The 22098-nt window shown below is 37.0% G+C and overlaps 1 protein-coding gene and 1 non-coding gene across 2 annotated transcripts; one reads left to right on the forward strand and one right to left on the reverse strand.

The window, feature by feature from the left end:
* Positions 1-20832: 20832 nt before the first annotated feature.
* Positions 20833-21792, reverse strand: LOC135152060 (uncharacterized). Its single transcript, XM_064091532.1, has 2 exons — positions 21562-21792; positions 20833-21420 (listed from the first exon to the last, which is right to left on the reverse strand). The coding sequence occupies exons 1-2, from the start codon at positions 21790-21792 to the stop codon at positions 20833-20835; spliced, it is 819 nt and encodes a 272-aa protein (XP_063947602.1).
* Positions 21671-21777, forward strand: LOC135152473 (small nucleolar RNA R71). Its single transcript, XR_010291651.1, has one exon. It is a non-coding gene; the product is annotated as a small nucleolar RNA R71 (small nucleolar RNA).
* Positions 21793-22098: the final 306 nt, after the last annotated feature.

Raw genomic sequence — 22098 nt, forward strand, 5'->3', positions numbered from 1 at the left:
ATGACATTATATACAGAGTGGGATATTGACTATAGAAGGAAACCATGTACGAAAAATATATTCGGGTGATGATGTCCTCTTGAAAGCTCATAAAGATAATTATGCTTTAGTCCTGCAGGCAGATTTGTTCTTGCATAATTATAGGGTTGAGTGGATGATCAAGGATAAAAGATATTAATTAAATTAATTGTCAGAAATTAATTTAATTAATGGACATGAGAATCAAGGAATACAGTAGAAGACGTGGATTTGAATCGCTTGCGCCGTAGCGATTAAGGTTAATATTCTGTTCGAACTATTAATTAATATCATAAAACGCAGGACCAAGGTCCGATTGTTCCTACAATGGCATCAGAGCCAGGTTACGGTTCTGCGATTTATGATATGTAGTCCATGTCATGATTATATATGCATGTATATAGTGATTCTGTGATGCAGGTCGTTGTCCACTATTATGGCCGTGTTTTAATTATTCTGTTATGTTTGGTTTCCACGTGGTTTATCGTGGCTGTTGTAAATCACGAGGGTTGATCGTGATAGTTTAATCTTGTAATTCAATTTGTAAATGTTTTAGATTATGATCTGATGTAATAGAATTGGCTGGTTCGTCTGTACAATTTGTATGTAATTGTTTGATCAACGGGGCTGCAAGAAACAGAGATCTTCCGCTGCTGCGATTAGGGTTTCGGGGGTGCTGCACTGTTTTGGCCGTAACTTTTGCATACGATGTCTGATTTGGGCGAACGAGCACTTTTCGGAAACGGCAGAACGAGACGGAGCTAGCTACAACCCGGGCAAGCCCGGTTGAGGTGATTTCGAAGGCTGTTTTTGGAATTTTTCGAGGCGATCTGAAGCCGTTTAGGCCTCCAAATGGGCTCTCGAAGTTTTCTGGAAGCTGATTTCGAAGCTGATTTTTCCGGGGCCATAATAGTGGATGCGTTTTTTTATGATTCTTGATTATTATTATTATGTGTTTCTTGTTTGTGTTGTTATGCCATGTGATACTAACCCTTCGCATGCTAGAATGACATGGACATAGGGATGTTTTTAATTAATGCTTTAATCATGCTAGTATGCTGCCATGTTATGTGTTCTTTATGTTGCTATAACCATGATAGTATGCATGTGGACTTCGAAGAATTAACATCGGGCGATGCATCAAGATTAAAATCCTCAAAGTAAATTCTAAGTGGGAGAGGGAGTTAATATGATATTAAATCCCATGGTCTCCATCATTGTTTGTATGTAATTTAACATAAAGACGAATATAAATTATGTATACGTCACCTGTAACGACTCGGATATTTTTGATATAATTTATTAGTTGTTATTAATTTTATAAGAGAGGAGGAATAAAATTTTATATTTTATTCCAAACGATTGGATTTTCAAAACAATTTTGTGAGTTGATACAATTATGTGATTAATTGTCCATGCATTAATTATTTATGTGCAATTTAATTATTTACTTTCTGTCTGAGGTGTTGATTTACCGTTTCGAATTATTTTAATATTTTGATAAATCAAAAGGTTTATTTTGATATTCGAAATCAAAATTCATTTTATTTACGCCCAAAGATTTTGTCTGATTTAAATCACCAAAATATTCAAATTTTGGTATTTTTACATTTCTGTAGGTTTCAAAAATATTTGAAGGTGTGCAAATGTTTATTTTAATTATTTGCAATTAAAATTGATTTCGAACTTTATTTGTGAAAATAGTGAAAAAGACTTGATTTTTCAAAATATTAATTTTTGTAAATTTTGTGTGATCGAGATTTGTAGAATTTTTCTAAAATTTTATTTTTAAAATTTGGAATAAGTTTTGGGGCTCATAAATTCTTTTATTATTAAAAGAATTTTTTATTTATTTAGGAAGTATGGTGTGTTTTGTTTTAATTATAATTGCTTTTTGTTTATGTTTAGTTAAAACATAACACACAAGTCGTACACACAGCTGCTACCAGGTTAAGATAAAAACAGGGTACACGTATCAGATTCATACGCAGAAACAGAGGCGGTGGAGATTGAATTGGGCGATTAGGGTTTTTCAGACTTGGGAAAAATCAGAGGCGAGGATAGATTAATTCACGCTACTTATATGTGCGTATATATCAGTATCTGTATGTATTTGTGTGTGGCTTTGTTGTGTGTTTATGTATTGGGTTAAGATGTGGGTTTTGAGATGAGAGATGTGGGTGTCTCGGAGGAGGTGGTTCTGATCAGAGATGGTGGCGGCTTCAGATGACGATATCAACTTATAGTTGCTGGGTACCAACAGTTGAAGGAGGGGTTGTATAATCAGCAGTCGGGGTTGTTTGTTGGCTGGCCGGATTTTGGCCGGCGAGTTGCAGCTGCAACACTGCAGAGAGAGAGAGGGAGAGCGGCGTCGCTGGCGTGAGGCCTGAGGGAGAGTACAGAGATCAGTTGTGATTGAAAATAGAGGTGGTTGTTGGTATTTCCGGGGTTGGGTGTGACGGAACAGGACTGGGGTTCTTGTGTGGCGGTGTACGGCGTTGCAGGGCGGCGTGGTGGTGTGCCTGCCATGTTTGAGTTTGAATCGGAGATGGGTTGGTAGTTCAGAGTTGGGTAGTTGGGGTTAGAAGCGGTGGTGGATGATCGAACCTGGAGGGAAAACAGGCTGTTGGTATTAAGGAGAAGGGCGAAAGTATGGGGCTGGATAAATAGGAGAAATGTATATACTTATGTTTGTAATTATGTCTGGTGTTGTTGCTGGCTGAGTTTGAGCTATTGTGTTCTTGGGTCGAGACCAGTTGAAGTGGTGTAAGATGAATCGAAGGTGCGCAAGGGTGATAGAAGTTACAGTGGTGTGAGGAGGGTGGTGTTGTGATGTACCAGACAATTGTGTGTGTAAAGAATAAGGGTTGTGGGTGTTTTGCAGCGGGGATTGGATTCTGCAGGGGAGGCGGTCGAATGGAGATAGAATATGATTGATGTTGGGTGTATACGGGAATAGAGAAAGGAGGGTGATACTGGGTATTGTGAAGTTGGGATTGTATATAATTGTAATTGTTGGTTTAGGACTGAGGTGTTAAGTTGGATTGCAGCAGAGGTAAAAAGGGTTGTTTGATTAGGGAGGCTGGTGAATCGAGTGGGATGTAATTGGTATAGACATGCTTGAGTTTGTATGGAACATGAATTTAGAATGGCATAGTGGTCGTCGACAACATGGCTGGCAGACTAGCAGTGGCCACTGGTCAGTGGATTGATTTTGATGGGGGCTACAAAGCTTTTCGGAAATTAGAAATGATATAAATATTGATTAAATATTAATTATTGATTGATATTAGGATTATTAATAATATTATTATTATCAATTCTTTTGATGATAATAATGATAATTAATAATTATAATACTATTAATATTGAATAAGTGATTAATGTAAATTTCGTTTTTATATTCTGATTAGTAAATACAGGTAGTTGGTTGAGTTGAATTGTTTGAATTATAGATTTATCTAGTTTTGATATTGTTATGAATACAAAGGCATGTGTTGAGTGATTAGTCACATTTAATTCTGCCCATTGATTTAGTGACTCTGTATCTAGATTTTATTTTCGAATATTTATTCGAATTTGAGTATTTGGATTGTGATTGGAGTTGCAAATTATATTACTATAATACGTGTTTATTGTCGGGATTTATTTCCGAACTTTAATTGTTTCGATATATATTTATATTTTTGACAGAGATTGTTGTGTTATTGATTTTGAGATTTCTTGCTTTTAAAAAGACGTGTTGTCCAAATTTATTATTTTATTATATTATTCTGATTAAATCCTGTATTGATTCGAGATATGATTGAATTACAATTTGACCTGTAATCCTGTATTGATCTGAGTTGTTTGTATATAATCAGATATAAGATTATACACATGATTATTGGATTACATTTATATTTATATAAATATTAAAGCATGTAAATTACATGTTACGTGCTAAGGTGATTATTTGTTTAACTCTCTGATACTATGTGTATATATTATTTGTATATAATATATTACTATTACGAAGGGTAGTCATATGATTTCGATTCTGCAAGTTAGACGACGCTTTGAATTATTCGTCAACTGAAGTATTGTGTACTGTCATATATAGTCTATCGAGACGCGTGCAGCAACGACTTTCAGAGGCAAGCAGACTGTGTTGCTAGTCAAGTCAGAAATAGTTTGATAAGGCGATACTGTGCCGTAAGATAGTCCAGTCAAATGTAGTTATTGCAGAGTTAGAAGTTGAGGCCAGTATAGGAATCTCGAGTAGAGTGACTGTGTTGTCACTTGTGTTTCTGTCAAAGGCAAGTATTCCTACTCTTCTCTTTTATTTAAAGAGCAAATATTTTAACTCTCTCTTTTGATAATGCAGTTGTGTATTTATGCATGACTTGTATTTTCCGCAAGCATTCATACCTTTATACTGAGATTTAAATTATCAAATATTTTAGTTCGATACTTTTTACAGTTATATGAACAGTGACTACTTTATTTGAAAAGTATTCTGATTATTTTAATCAGTTTTCTGAAAATTATTGTCTGAGTTCTTTTACAGTTTGGAACTATTGATGACTGTATAGTAGTCATATTTTGATACTACAATATATGCCTGGTCTTCTGTTCCAGACATAAACCCTGGATTTTTAAATAGCGAAAATGGTTGTTTTGATTCCTTTGAGTCACATTGCGGTGAATTTTAAAACTGTACTCAGACTTTAATGAAATTGATTTTGACAGTATTTTGAAATTGAAAATGAAAGAGTTTTCAGAAAAGTTTTGAAAGGATGATTGTATGGCGTAAGGGGCTAGTGATTAGTCCAGCCAGAGAGACCAGCAAAAATATTTTGTTTTGATTGAATGTATGCGTAAGAGGCCGGGACGGCGGTCCAGTGAAGGGCTAGGTATTATATGAAATATGTATAATACCATTTCTGCCAAAGGCCAATGTGTTGCCTTCTATTTGGTACCTATTGTTTGGATCTGTTTCTACGAAGCATGATTCGTCGCTCTCATAGGATTTCCTGATCAGCTGTGTTAGTGTGCCGTTAGTTGAGATTCCAATCCAAAAAAAATGGTCATTACTGTTTAAGCTTATGATAGCTTATGTTTACTGTCAAATTTATTTTGTGATTTTCCAAGCATATTGATTTATATGTTTGATTAAATTTTTAGTTACAACTGTTATAATTTACTTCAAAAGTTTGCTTTATTTCAAATACTCTGATTTAATTCAAGAAAATTATATCTTGTGGCTCTTGCCTTTCACACTATCTTGCTGAGCATTTTCGCTCACCCTTGCTATTATTTCTAACCATTTCAGCTAGGGATTAAGAAGGTAACATGTATAAGCTGCGCGTAAGATTGATGATAGGCGACATTGCCAGTGAGATATCTGCAAGGTGGTTCTGGTTAGAATTGATTCATTTCAGTTTAGTTGTAAATAGAATTATTTATTTGGTTATCAGTTACTCTTCTTATTGAGGTTTAACTGATAATGTAATTTAAGTTGTAATAAGATTTTAAGTTTTGGTTTCTGATTTCAGTACTGTAACCTATTAGCGATCCTGTTTTTAGGGGGGTTAAAGTGATTTTGATTTAAATATATTTTAAAACTTTTCAGATATTTAAATATCTGTTTTACCTTCTTCCGCAAATACAGGTTTTTAAATGATTTTGTTTTAGTGGCACCAGATCCAGACCTCCGGATCTGAGGGATGTCACAGTTGGTATCAGAGCTATAGGTTATAAGTTATTGAAATCAGAAGTAGATGGTGATAAGATTGTGTTTAGTGGAACCTCATATAGAGGTAAATCAAGACTATTGGTTATAGTCTTTGTTGATGGAACTGAGATTGAGGTTGGAGTAATGATTCAGAATAATCATTTTGGGATATCCTAGCTTCCAGTTTGAGAACTAGTGAGTTTTGATTTAAGGGAAATATGATGGAACATTTTTAATTTCCAATCTTTTAGAGCTTGAGGTTGACTTTCTGAGTAACCAGTGTCAGCTAGACTCGTGGAGAAACTTGTCTAGTTTTGAATGTTTGTTGTCATCTCTACCACTTCTTAGAGTATTGGTTAGAGGATCATCTATTGTTCTTATAGATACATGTAGAATGAGTATGAGATTTGTTGGGTCAGAGCGAGAATCCAAGTGTATAGTTCTCGGTTTGAGAGCTTATATAGATTTCTTGTTAGACTACTCGATATAGTGCTAGGAGTAGGCTAGAACGTCAACGCTCTACAATGATGGCTTCTGACCGTGCCAAGCTGGATAAGACTTTTTACTAAAGTGGACGGCGGTGATGGAATTTTTAGAGTCGAATATGAATCGGCCATAATATTAGAACATCGAGAAGAATTGTTAGAATCGAAACAGCCAGAGGAATCAATCAAGGAGGCACGTGTGAGATTCTTGGCAATACCTTCCTCATTTGTTCATTATATTTTGATTATTTTCCTCCTCAGTGAAGTATTTTGATATCTCTTTCATAGAGGTAATTCATGAAGTACCAGATTCTCATTTGCTTAAGTTATCATCAAATGATGCTTATGTTTATTGTGTCAATTTTGACTAGTGTTTTCATCAAACTAGCACATTTCGAATCTATTTGACTTTGACATCTTTTTATAAAAAAATGTTTGATGAAGATTTTATCTTCTCTCTTATAATTACGCAATGATACTTGTACTTACAGTATCATTATTAATTATTTTTCTCATCGAAAATAACACCTTTGCTATATCTTCAGTTCTGAATTAGACTGTCTCATTCATCAAAAAGACAATCATTGTTTATTGATTTTGAATTTTCTTTCAAAATATTCCACTCCAACAGGGATGAACAACCCTACATATAGGGGACACAAGGACTATCTGTCTGTGTGATAGAAGTTTGATGGGACGCCATCACTTGTTTGTTGTGCATTACAAGAAGGCTAATTACCTTTAGTAGTATCTTCCTTGAGATACGCAACAATAAGTTCTCTGCATCATATTGATCTCTCGGTAATTCTTAATTTCAAATCAGATTTTGCAAACTCCTACAACTAACCGTTGCTTTGATATCTAAAATCTGATATATCTTAACAATCTAAGATTCTTTGTTTCAATCAATTTTAAGGGTATGCCACTGAGGTGAAAGAGCTAATCCTGCCAATGCATTTCAAGATTTTGTATAAGACTACAGCTACAAAAGCGGATCACGAGACGAGTTGCAAGCAAAGTTATGATCTTTCTCTTTCTTCGCGGATTCCGAGGACGGAATCCTTATAAGGGGGGAAGTCTGTAACGACTCGGATATTTTTGATATAATTTATTAATTGTTATTAATTTTATAAAAGAGGAGGAATAAAATTTTATATTTTATTCCAAACGATTGGATTTTCAAAACAATTTAGTGAGTTGATACAATTATGTGATTAATTGTTCATGCATTAATTATTTATGTGCAATTTAATTATTTACTTTCTGTCTGAGGTGTGGATTTACCGTTTCGAATTATTTTAATATTTTGATAAATCAAAAGGTTTATTTTGATATTCGAAATCAAAATTCGTTTTATTTATGCCCAAAGATTTTGTCTGATTTAAATCACCAAAATATTCAAATTTTGGTATTTTTACATTTCTGTAGGTTTCAAAAATATTTGAAGGTGTGCAAATGTTTATTTTAATTATTTGCAATTAAAATTGATTTCGAACTTTATTTGTGAAAATAGTGAAAAAGACTTGATTTTTTAAAATATTAATTTTTGTAAATATTGTGTGATCGAGATTTGTAGAATTTTTCTAAAATTTTATTTTTAAAATTTGGAATAAGTTTTGGGGCTCTTAAATTCTTTTATTATTAAAAGAATTTTTTTTATTTAGGAAGTATGGTGTGTTTTGTTTTAATTATAATTGCTTTTTGTTTATGTTTAGTTAAAACATAACACACAAGTCGTACACACAGCTGCTACCAGGTTAAGATAAAAACAGGGTGCACGTATCAGATTCATACGCAGAAACAGAGGCGGTGGAGATTGAATTGGGTGATTAGGGTTTTTCAGACTTGGGAAAAATCAGAGGCGAGGATAGATTAATTCACGCTACTTATATGTGCGTATATATCAGTATCTGTATGTATTTGTGTGTGGCTTTGTTGTGTGTTTATGTATTGGGTTAAGATGTGGGTTTTGAGATGAGAGATGTGGGTGTCTCGGTGGCGGTGGTTCTGATCAGAGATGGTGGCGGCTTCAGATGACGATATCAACTTATAGTTGCTGGGTACCAACAGTTGAAGGAGGGGTTGTATAATCAGCAGTCGGGGTTGTTTGTTGGCTGGCCGGATTTTGGCCGGCGAGTTGCAGCTGCAACACTGCAGAGAGATAGAGGGAGAGCGGCGTCGCTGGCGTGAGGCCTGAGGGAGAGTACAGAGATCAGTTGTGATTGAAAATAGAGGTGGTTGTTGGTATTTCCGGGGTTGGGTGTGACGGAACAGGACTGGGGTTCTTGTGTGGCGGTGTACGGCGTTGCAGGGCGGCGTGGTGGTGTGCCTGCCATGTTTGAGTTTGAATCGGAGATGGATTGGTAGTTCATAGTTGGGTAGTTAGGGTTAGAAGCGGTGGTGGTGGATGATCGAACCTGGAGGGAAAACAGGCTGTTGGTATTAAGGAGAAGGGCGAAAGTATGGGGCTGGATAGATAGGAGAAATGTATATACTTATGTTTGTAATTATGTCTGGTGTTGTTGCTGGTTGAGTTTGAGCTATTGTGTTCCTGGGTCGAGACCAGGTGAAGTGGTGTAAGATGAATCGAAGGTGCGCAAGGGTGATAGAAGTTACAGTGGTGTGAGGAGGGTGGTGTTGTGATGTACAAGACAATTGTGTATGTAAAGAATAAGGGTTGTGGGTGTTTTGCAGCGGGGATTGGATTCTGCAGGGGAGGCGGTCGAATGGAGATAGAAGATGATTGATGTTGGGTGTATACGGGAATAGAGAAAGGGGGGTGATACTGGGTATTGCGAAGTTGGGATTGTATATAATTGTATTGGTTGGTTTAGGACTGAGGTGTTAAGTTGGATTGCAGCAGAGGTAAAAAGGATTGTTTGATTAGGGAGGTGAATCGAGAGGGATGGAATTGGTATAGACATGCTTGAGTTTGTATGGAACGTGAATATAGAATGGCATAGTGGTCGTCGACAACATGGCTGGAAGACTAGCAGTGGCCACTGGTCAGTGGATTAATTTTGATGGGGGCTACAAAGCTTTTCGGAAATTAGAAATGATATACATATTGATTAAATATTAATTATTGATTGATATTAGGATTATTAATAATATTATTATTATCAATTCTTTTGATGATAATAATGATAATTAATAATTTTAATACTATTAATAATGAATAAGTGATTAATGTAAATTTCGTTTTTATATTTTGATTAGTAAATACAGGTAGTTGGTTGAGTTGAATTGTTTGAATTATAGATTTATCTAGTTTTGATATTGTTATGAATACAAAGGCATGTGTTGAGTGATTAGTCACATTTAATTCTGCTCATTGATTTAGTGACTCTGTATCTAGATTTTATTTTCGAATATTTATTCGAATTTGAGTATTTGGATTGTGATTGGAATTGCAAATTATATTACTATAATACGTGTTTCTTGTCGGGATTTATTTCCGAACTTTAATTGTTTCGATATATATTTATATTTTTGATAGAGATTGTTGTGTTATTGATTTTGAGATTTCTTGCTTTTAAAAAGACGTGTTGTCCAAATTTATTATTTTATTATATTATTTTGATTAAATCATGTATTGATTCGAGATATGATTGAATTACAATTTGACCTGTAATTCAGAATAACATGAGTGGTTTAATATTTTGGATTCAGATTTTATCCAGGGGTATATCATTGATCTGAGTTGTTTGTATATAATCAGATATAAGATTATACACATGATTATTGGATTACATTTATATTTATATAAATATTGAAACATGTAAATTACGTGTTACGTGCTAAGGTGATTATTTGTTTAACTGTCTGATACTATGTGTATATATTATTTGTATATAATATATTAATATTACGAAGGGTAGTCATATTATTTCGATTCTGCAAGTTAGACGACGCTTTGAATTATTCGTCAACTGAAGTATTGTGTACTGTCATATATAGTCTATCGAGACGCGTGCAGCAACGACTTTCAGAGGCAAGCAGACTGTGTTGCTAGTCAAGTCAGAAATAGTTTGATAAGGCGATACTGTGCCGTAAGATAGTCCAGTCAAATGTAGTTATTGCAGTGTTAGAAGTTGAGGCCAGTATAGGAATCTCGAGTAGAGTGACTGTGTTGTCACTTGTGTTTCTGTCAAAGGCAAGTATTCCTACTCTTCTCTTTTATTTAAAGAGCAAATATTTTAACTCTCTCTTTTGATAATGCAGTTGTCTATTTATGCATGACTTGTATTTTCCGCAAGCATTCATACCTTTATACTGTGATTTAAATTATCAAATATTTTAGTTCGATACTTTTTACAGTTATATGAACAGTGACTACTTTATTTGAAAAGTATTCTGATTATTTTAATCAGTTTTCTGAAAATTATTGTCTGAGTTCTTTTACAGTTTGGAACTATTGATGACTGTATAGTAGTCATATTTTGATACTACAATATATGCCCGGTCTTCTGTTCCAGACATAAACCCTGGATTTTTAAATAGCGAAAATAGTTGTTTTGATTCCTTTGAGCCACATTGCGGTGAATTTTAAAACTGTACTCAGACTTTAATGAAATTGATTTTGACAGTATTTTGAAATTGAAAATGAAAGAGTTTTCAGAAAAGTTTTGAAATGATGATTGTATGGCGTAAGGGGCTAGTGATTAGTCCAGCCAGAGAGACCAGCAAAAATATCTTGTTTTCATTGGATGTATGCGTAAGAGGCCGGGACGGCGGTCCCGTGAAGGGCTAGGTATTATATGAAATATGTATAATACCATTTCTGCCAAAGGCCAATGTGTTGCCTTCTATTTGGTACCTATTGTTTGGATCTGTTTCTACGAAGCATGATTCGTTGCTATCACAGGATTTCCTGATCAGCTGTGTTAGTGTGCCGTTAGTTGAGATTCCAATCCAAAAAAAATGGTCATTACTGTTTAAGCTTATGATAGCTTATGTTTACTGTCAAATTTATTTTGTGATTTTCCAGGCATATTGATTTATATGTTTGATTAAATTTTGAGTTACAACTGTTATAATTTACTTCAAAAGTTTGCTTTATTTCAAATACTCTGATTTAATCCAAGAAAATTATATCTTGTGGCTCTTGGCTTTCACACTATCTTGCTGAGCATTTTCGCTCACCCTTGCTATTATTTCTAACCATTTCAGCTAGGGATTAAGAAGGTAACATGTATAAGCTGCGCGTAAGATTGATGATAGGCGACATTGCCGGTGAGATATCTGCAAGGTGGTTCTGGTTAGAATTGATTCATTTCAGTTCAGTTGTAAATAGAATTATTTATTTGGTTATCAGTTACTCTTCTTATCGAGGTTTAACTGATAATGTAGTTTAAGTTGTAATAAGATTTTAAGTTTTGGTTTCTGATTTCAGTACCTTAACCTATTAGCGATCCTGTTTTTAGGGGGGTTAAAGTGATTTTGATTTAAATCTCTTTTAAAACTTTTCAGATATTTAAATATCTGTTTTACCTTCTTCCGCAAATACAGGTTTTTAAATGATTTTGTTTTAGTGGCACCAAATCCAGACCCCCGGATTTTGGGGATGTCACATCACCCATCGTGGCATGTAATTTATGGTGTCTAGAATGTTATAGATATTACTGGAAGAAACTTCTTAAATTAATACGAATAGATACGAATTTTCTTTATCTCTGATTTGGGGCGATTTCTAAGGCTTATGGGTATTAAGTGAGACCGATGTGACTCCTCCACTGCCTAGAAGTCAAACTAGACATGAATATTGAATTGAAGTATTCTATTCAAAGAATATTTGAAGGTATACATGCCGCCCATCGTGGCGTACCAAGTTCCATAGGTTTCGGATAATTTAAGATTTGATGATGGGATACACTTAGCTATGAAAAATAATATAGACCACCCCAACATGGCTTATTGTTTAGTAATAGGATTGAAGTAACGTTTAAACAAATTTAGGTGGTATACATGTCACCCATCGTGACGTACCAGAAACTTATGGTGTTTAAACGTTAGTGAATTTAATTTTAATAATTGTTAGAGGAATCAATAGGTCTTAATTTTAATGCACCCTTCTTTATGTGTAATGTGATTTTTTCATGCATGATTCTCAGGATAGAATGGGCTTAATCCACTGTTCACCATACTTAAGGATAACAAACTTACCGGACCTAACTATATTGAATGGAAACATAATTTGGACATTGTGTTGACTGCTGAGGAGTACAAATTTTGCACTTATGAACCCAAGCCTGAGCAGCCTGCTGCTGATGCTCCTGATGAGGAGAAAGAGTATTATAAGCGGTGGATAAAGGCTGATGAGATGTCGCGATGTTACATTCTGGCAGCAATGTCGGGTGTTTTGCAACATCAGCATCAGGCTATGGCCACTGCTTCGGATATGCTCTTTAATCTCAAAGAACTTTTTGGAGATCAGAATAGGGCTGCTAGGCAGGTAGCCATGAAGGCTTTAATGAACACTCAGATGGCTGAAGGTACACCTGTAAGGGATCATGTTCTCAAGATGATGTCACATCTGAATGAGATAGAGATCCTTGGTGCTGAGCTTGATGGGGAAACCCAGATTGACATTGTCCTGATGAGCTTGCCCAAGAGTTTTGAGCAATTCCGCTTGAATTACAACATGAACAAGAGGCAGTATAGTCTTGCGGAACTGCTGACAGAACTTCAGGCAGCTGAAGGATTATTTCGCCAGAGTGTTCAAGTGAATGTGGCTGAGAGAGGTTCTTCCTCTAAGCCGAAATGCAATAAGAAGAAGAAAAAGGCTCAGACACAGCAAGCTGTGAAGGCAGTGGGAGTTCAAGGTGGTGTGAAAAAGCCTAAGGGGAAGTGCTACCGGTGCAAGCAGTCGGGTCACTGGAAAAAGGATTGTCCTCTTCATAAGAAGACAAACAATACTGGTATGTCTCTTTCTCTAGTTACAGAAACATTTATAGCGGCTATATCTACGAGCACTTGGTGTGTAGATACTGGAGCCACTGATCATGTTTGTAACTCTATGCAGGGGTTCCAGCAATCCAGAATGCTTAGAGATGGTGAGATCTACGTGTTCATGGGAGATGCTACGAAAGTAGCAGTAGTTGCAGTAGGAGTTATTCATTTATCTTTTGGTTCTGATAGGATTTTGGTTTTGAACAATTGTCTTTATGTACCTTCTTTTAGAAGGAATTTGATTTCGGTTTCTAAACTTGCTATGGATGGTTATAATGTTCGTTTTGATCGTAATGTTTCTATTATGATGAATAAACGGATTATATGTTCTGGTACATTGCAAAACAATTTGTATATAGTTAATCCTAGTCAACCCGCACTGTAACTACAACATAGGGTATTGAACAACACATCTTCTACCTCTAATAAAAGAAAGAAACCTTCTAGTTTGAACCAAACATATCTTTGGCACTTGAGATTAGGTCATATTAACTTGAGGAGGATTCAAAGACTGGTAGTAAACGGGCCTTTAGGCTCATTGGCAGTGGAGCCATTTTCAGTTTGTGAATCCTGCTTGGAAGGTAAAATGACCAATAGGCCTTTCAAGGCAAAGGGGAATAGAGCCAAAGAAGTGTTAGGATTGGTTCACTCTGATTTATGTGGACCTATGAATATCCAAGCAAGAGGTGGTTATGAGTATTTCGTCACTTTTATTGATGATTATTCTAGATATGGGTACGTTTATTTGTTGCGCCGTAAGTTTGAGTGCTTTGATAAATTCAAAGAGTACAAAGCTAAAACGGAGAAGCGACATAATAAAAGTATCAAGTCACTACAATCTGATCGTGGTGGAGAATACTTGCTTGGGGAATTCAGAGAATATTTATCAGAGAATAGGATAGAATCCCAGTTGACTGCGCCAGGCACACCCCAGCAGAACGGTGTAGCAGAGAGAAGTGTTAGATCGATGATGAGTTATTCGGATTTACCCAAGTCATTTTGGGGACATGCCTTAGAGACAACAGCTTATCTTCTGAACTTAGTACCTTCTAAGTCGGTTCCTAAAACCCCTTTAGAATTGTGGACCGGGGACAAACCGAGTCTGAGACACATTCGGATATGGGGTTGTCCAGCACATGTGCTGAACAAGAACGCGACTAAGCTAGAATCTCGTACAGAAGTAAAGCTGTTTGTAGGCTACCCCATGGGAACAAAAGGTTATTTATTTTATAGTCCTAAGAATCGGGATGTCACTGTTAGCACCAATGCAAGATTCTTAGAGGAAGACTATATAATGAATCACAAACCCATGAGTAGTATCGTTTTAGAGGAATTAGTGGGAGGGACGAATAATGAACCTGTAGTACAAGTAGAACAACCACAGCAGACTGTGCAACCGGTCACTAATACCGCACCAGTTCCTCGTCGTAGTGGGAGGGTTGTTCGACAGCCCGACAGATTCATGTTTTTGGGAGAGCCTTCGGACTTGGTCTCTGGTGAACATGATGATGATCCCCGGACATACGAAGAGGCAATACAAGACAAAGATGCAAGTCTTTGGCAAAAGGCAATGGATTCTGAGATGGAATCAATGTATTCTAATCAGGTCTGGGAGCTCGTGGAACCACCCAAAGGTGTAAAACCTATTGGATGTAAGTGGGTCTACAAGAAAAAGAGGGGATCAAACAAAAAGGTGAAAGCTTGGAAAGCAAGACTTGTTGCGAAAAGGTATACTCAGAAAGAAGGTATCGATTATGAGGAAACCTTTTCGCCGGTAGTCATGCTTAAGTCAATTCGTATTCTTTTATCTATAGCAGCTCATCTCGATTATGAGATTTGGCAAATGGATGTCAAGACAGCTTTCCTTAATGGAAATCTTGAGGAAACCATCTAAATGCAGCAACCAGAGGGATTCATTAAAGAAGGCCAAGAGCATCTTGTATGTAAGCTGAAGAGGTCTATTTATGGACTCAAACAAGCTTCTAGGTATTGGAACATTCGCTTTGATCAGGCAGTCCAGTCGTATGGATTTGATCAATGTCCAAGCGAAGCATGCGTGTATAAGAGATGTGAGGGAAATGCAGTGGTTTTTCTAGTGCTTTATGTTGATGACATTTTACTCATTGGAAACAATGTTAAGATGTTGTCTGCAATAAAGGTATGGTTGTTCAAACAATTTGAAATGAAGGACTTAGGTGAAGCAGCATACATCCTTGGGATCAAACTTATAAGGGATCGCAAGAAAAGGATGTTGGCTTTATCTCAGAAGCCCTACATGGATGACGTATTAGCTCGTTTTAACATACAAGACTCCAAGAAGGGTAATTTACCCTTCAGACATGGAGTTACCCTATCAAAGAGGCAGTGTCCTTCGACACCTAAGGAGATAGAGAACATGAAGGAAGTTCCTTATGCTTCGGCATGTGGGAGCCTGATGTATGCAATATTATGTATGAGGCCTGATATCTGCTTTGCCGTGGGCATGGTTAGCAGATACCAGTCAAACCCAGGACAGAAACATTGGAGTGATGTAAAAGCAATACTCAAGTACCTGCGAAGGACTAAGGAGTATATGTTGGTTTACAAGTCCTCTGATTTATTGCCTCTGGGATATACCGATTCGGATTTCCAGACAGATAAGGATAAGAGAAAGTCCACCTCGGGATGTGTTTTTACTTTGGGAGGTGGAGCCGTAATATGGAGGAGTGTGAAGCAGAAATGCATCGCAGACTCAACCATGGAAGCCGAATATGTGGCAGCCTCTGAGGCAGCCAAAGAGGCTATATGGTTCCGAACCTTCCTGCTGGATTTGGATGTGGTTCCTAATCTGCCACAGCAAATCACGATTTATTGTGATAACACTGGTGCAGTGGCGAATACCAAGGAACCACGGGCCCATAAGGCAGCGAAACACATAGAGCGTAAGTATCACCTCATACGACAGTTCGTTAAGCGAGGAGATATCATTGTGGCTGACATAGCATCGAAGGATAACAGGGCAGATCCTTTCACGAAGAGCTTACCAGCTAAGGCTTTTGAGGAGCACGTGGAAGCGATTGGAGTCAGATACTTGGTCACATAGTTATTATAGTTGGTAGTGGATTGCTTGTAATAGACACTGATATACTCAAAGAAGATCTTAAGTATAAGTGGGAGATTGTTAGGGTTATACTAAAATATTCGTTTGAAGTATGTAACAATTATTTGAGAATATTGAATGCATGTTTTCACATTGTTTGTATATTATATATTGTAGACAATCTAGTATCAAATGGGATAGCAGAAGATTAGATTGTCAGACTCCTTATATAATATAATAAAGGTTCCCAGTCGAGGTGGTGTTAGACAAACCACTGGAACGACTGAAGTATTATTTGGAAATAGTTTATCTTGACTATTGAATAATACTTATATACTTTGTGTATATTGAACGGGATCAAAATAGTAGAATAATTGTTTCTTTAATTCTGACAATAAAGAACTAAGATTATATGATGTTATTAATGCTTAAGTTATTAATCCGGATATAGTGATTGACACTTGTATTTAATGCACATGCCTTGACTCATAAATTAAGTAATTTTTTTTAAATTACGAATTTATGTATTGGGCAATGACATTATATACAGAGTGGGATATTGACTATAGAAGGAAACCGTGTCCGAAAAATATATTCGGGTGATGATGTCCTCTTGAAAACTCATAAAGATAATTATGCTTTAGTCCTGCAGGCAGATTTGTTCTTGCATAAGTATAAGGTTGAGTGGATGATCAAGGATAAAAGATATTAATTAAATTAATTGTCAGAAATTAATTTAATTAATGGACATGCGAAATCTTAAACATGGGGAATTTATAAGCAATTAATATGGGAGCCAAATTAAATAATTAATTTACGGAATTAGGAAAGGTAGTGCAAATATTAATTCTTTAGTGGATTGAATTAATATTTAATGACATTGGGCCTGGCCCGGAATGTCATTGGAAGGCCTGACCTAATGATCCATGATCCCTACTGTAGCCTATATATATTCTCGTTCTCCTAAAGCTGAAAAACACACCAAAACGAATTCATCCTAGAGTTTGAGAGAGGCGCACGTTTTTCTCAAGGAGACAGCTAGGGTTTTGGGTTTTCGGAGCTTTAAGGAGAGGCACCTTGGGAGATCGAAGGCCACACTTCGTCCAATGAGAATCACGGAATACAGTAGAAGACGTGGATTTGAATCGCTTGCGCCGTAGCGATTAAGGTTAATATTCTGTTCGAATTATTAATTAATATCATAAAACGCAGGACCAAGGTCCGATTGTTCCTACAACCAACACCTTGGTCCCAGGGAGCCGTGCTTGGTCAGAGAAAGAATAACATCTTTCATGTGATTTACTATGCTAGTAAGACTCTCAATGGTGCTCAGCAGAAGTCACTAGCATCACACATCATCTCGAATGGCTCATTCCAATCAGGTGCAGTAATAACAGGGGCTGTAGTTAATTTCTTCTTTAGAGTTTCGAACTCAGCTAAGCACTCTTCATCAAATTTGAATGGCACATCCTGTTAGGGTTCATCTGAAATATTCGTTTGAAGTATATAACAATTATTTGAGAAACTTGAATGCATGTTTTCACATTGTCTGTATATTATATATTGTAGACAATCTAGTATCAAATGGGATAGCAGAAGGTTAGATTGTCAAACTCCTTATATAATATAATAAAGGTTCACAGTCTAAATGGTGTTATACAAACCATTGGAACGACTGAAGTATTATTTGGAAATAGTTTATCTTGACTATTGAATAATACTAATATACTTTGTGTATATTTAACGGGATCAAATTAGTAGAATAATTGTTTCTTTTACTCTGACAATAAAGAACTAAGATTCTATGATGTTATTATCGCTTAGGTTCTTAATCCGGATATAGTGATTGACACTTGTATTTAATGCACATGCCTTGACTCATAAGTTAAGTAATTTATTTTAAATTACGAATTTATGTATTGGGCAATGACATTATATACAGAGTGGGATATTGACTATAAAAGGAAACCATGTCCGAAAATTATATTCGAGTGATGATGTCCTTTTGAAAGCTCATAAAGATAATTATGCTTTAGTCCTGCAGGCAGATATGTTCTTGCATAATTATAAGGTTGAGTGGATGATAAAGGATAAAAGATATTAATTAAATTAATTGTCAGAAATTAATTTAATTAATGGACATGCGATATCTTAAACATGGGGAATTTATAAGCAATTAATATGGGAGCCGAATTAAATAATTAATTTACAGAATTAGGAAAGGTAGTGCAAATATTAATTCTTTAGTGGATTGAATTAATATTTAATGACATTGGGCCTGGCCCGGAATGTCATTAGAAGGCTTGACCTAATGGTCCATAATCCCTACTATAGCCTATATATATTCTCGTACTCCTAAAGCTGAAATACACACCAAAACGAATTCATCCTAAAGTTTGAGAGAGGCAGACGTTTTTCTCAAGGAGACAGCTAGGGTTCTGGGTTTTCGGAGCTTTAAGGAGAGGCACTCCTTGGGAGATCGAAGGCCACACTTCGTCCAAGGAGAATCAGGGAATACAGTAGAAGATGTGGATTTGAATCGCTTGCGCCGTAGCGATTAAGATTAATATTCTGTTCGAACTTTTTAGTATCATAAAATGCAGGCCAAGGTCCGATTGTTCCTACACACCTTTCTCTAACAAGTTGCACAAGGGCTTGGTGATTTTAGAGAAATCCTTGATGAATCGTCGATAGAAACCCGCATGACCAAGATAACTCCGAATCCCCTTGGCCGAGATTGGTGGAGGAAGATTTTCAATTGTCTCCACCTTCGCTTCATCTACCTCAAGACCCTTGCTCGAAACCTTGTGCCCAAGAATGATGCCCTCTTGAACCATGAAGTGGCATTTTTCCCAATTAAGAACGAGATTGGTTTCCACACATCTTTTTAGCACCATCGTCAAGTTGCTCAAGCATTCATCATAAGAAGAACTGAAAACAGAAAAGTCGTCCATGAATACCTCAACATTGGTACCAATCATCTTGGTGAAAATAGCCATCATGCATATCTCTGAAAAGTTGTTGGTGCACCACAAAGTCCAAAACAAAGACGACGGAATTGATCTTTTCGGGTGGCTTTATTGAGCTTCCAATAATCCATGCATATTCTCCAACCTGTGACTATTCGAGTCAGAATGAGCTCATTCTTCTCATTAGCTACCACGGTCATGCCTCCTTTCTCAGGCACACACTGAACGGGGCTCACCCAAGAACTATCTGAGATTGGATAAATAATGTCAGCATCAAGCCACTTAAGAATCTCCTTCTTTACTACTTCTTTCATGATTGGATTGAGTCTTCTTTAATGCTCAACAGTGGGTTTACTACCCTCCTCGATCAGAATTTTGTGTTGACAATAAGAAGGGCTGATTCCCTTGATATCTGTGATAGTCCATCCAATGGCTGATTTGAATTCCCTAAGAATTCTCAAAAGCTTTTCTTCCTCGATACCTGAAAGGTTAGATGCAATATTTATAGGTAATGTAGAAGCTTCTCTAAGAAAGGCATACCTTAGGTGTTCGGGAAGTTGCTTGAGCTCAGGTTTAGGAGCTTCGACAATGGATGGTTTCAGCCGTTCATGAGAATCTTTTAACTCCGATAACCCAAGAGATTCAATTGGAAGATTCATCCTTCTTCTCCAAGGAGAAGCATTTAAGAATTTCAGGTGTTCTTCTTCCTCCTCATCTCCGAATTCAGAGCCACCTGATAGAACCCTTTCCAAGATTTCAGTTTTCAGCATGTTGTCAATTTTCGAATGTGCTGCAGCTTCAACCACATCAACTTTAAAGCATTCCTCCTCGTACGATGGAAGTTTTATAGCATTGAACATGTTGAAAGTGACCATTTGATCTTGAACTCTCATTGTGAGTTCACCCTTTTGAACATCGATCAACATCCGCCCTGTCGTGAGGAATGGTCTTCCCAAGATGATGAGAATCTTCTTATCTTCCTCAAAGTCGAGAATAACAAAATCAGCAAGGAAGGTTAGGTTATCCACCTTTACCAACACATCTTCAACTATCCCCCTTGGATATGTAATCGAACGATCAGCCAGTTGCCATGACATTATAGTAGGTTTCAGCTCCGGAAGACCAAGTTGCATGAAAACAGACAATGGCATCAGATTGATGCTAGCTCCCAAGTCACATAAACACTTGTCGAATGACAATTGCCCAATAGTACACGGGATTGTGAAACTTCCCGGATCCTTCAGCTTCGGGGGCAATTTCTGCTGCAACACCGCACTACACTCCTCGGTCAAAGCTACAGTCTCCACTTCCTCAAGCTTGAGTTTCCGCGATAGAATACCTTTCATGAATTTAGCATAACTCGGCATTTTTTTCTAGAGCCTCCGCAAAAGGTATGTTGATTTGTAATTTCTTGAAAACCTCTAGAAATTTAGCGAACTGTTTGTCGAGCTTATGCTTCTGAATTCTCTTCGGGAAAGGGGGAGTGGGATATACTTTCTTGACCCCAAGATCAGCTTAAGGACTAGACTTCTCGGCTGATTCCTTGCTTGCTTCCTCGTTGATTTCATTCTTGTCAGTGTCAACAACAGTTTTTTCACTATCTTCCTTGTTATGCTATGTTGCTGAATCTTTATCCTTCGTAACCTTTCTGGACCTCAAAGTGACTGCCTGTACCTGTTCCTTCACCTCTTTCTTACCCGGATTGGCCTCGGTATCACTAGGAAGAATTCCTTGTGATCTGTTAATCAACGCGTTAGCAATCTGCCCAATCTGGTTCTCCAAAGTTTTGATTGACACCGCTTGGCTTTTAATCATTAGTTTCAACTCTTCCCATTCAGATCTTTTGTTGGAAGACTGTCCAGCCACCCCATGATTTTGTTGCTGGAATCTGGATGGATGGAATTGATATATCGGTGCAATTTGTTGTTGAAAACCAGAAGGGTTGAAAGGTCTAGCTCCTTGCTGTTGAAACTGTTGTTGCGGTTGTGGCAAGAAGTTCTGATTGTTGCTCCAGCTGAAATTCGGATGATTCCGATTATTCGGGTGACAAGTAGCCGGAGCTGGCTGCTGAGATCTCTGAAAATTGCTCACAAACTGAGCTGACTCGCTAGATATGGCACACTGATTAGTGGCATGAGTACCTGCACATAGCTCGCAAACTGAAGATGGCTGCTCATTTCCTAGATTTGCCAAAGAATCCACCTTCATAGTAAGAGCCTTAAGCTAAGCAGCTATGGCTGAAGTAGCATCAACATCCAGAATCCCTGCTACTTTGCCCTGATGAAGATGCTGAGTAGGGTTCTGATATTCATTCGCAGCCATCATTTCGATCAACTCATAAGCCTCATCATAGCTCTTAGCCCATGGAGCTCCACCTGATGCTGCATCGAGCATTGGCCTCGATTGAGGTCCCAAGCCATTACAGAAGTAATTAATAACCATCCAATCAGGCATCCCATGATATGGGCACTTTCGAAGCATCTCTTTGTAGTGTTCCCAAGCTTCACATAAAGTTTCACCAGACAACTGAGAGAATTGAGTGATAGCATTCCTGATTGCAGATGTTTTGGCCATAAGGAAGAACTTAGTAAGAAATTTCTGAGCCAGCTCCTCCCATGTAGTAATAGATTCTGCAAGAAGAGAATGCAACCATCCCTTTGCTTTATATCCCTCAGAGAAAATGGGAACAACCTCAATTTGATGGCGTCGTCAGTAACACCATTGAACTTGAAAGTGTCGCAGATCTCAATGAAGTCCCGAATATGCATATTAGGAACCTCAGTCGGAGAACCCCCAAACTGCACTGAGTTCTGTACCATCTGAATAGTGCTCGGTTTGATCTCGAAAGTGGTGGCCTGAATTGCTCGACTAAATGTCATT

Source organism: Daucus carota, chromosome 4, assembly GCF_001625215.2.
Source record: "Daucus carota subsp. sativus chromosome 4, DH1 v3.0, whole genome shotgun sequence".
In the NCBI taxonomy this organism is placed as follows: Eukaryota; Viridiplantae; Streptophyta; class Magnoliopsida; order Apiales; family Apiaceae; genus Daucus; species Daucus carota.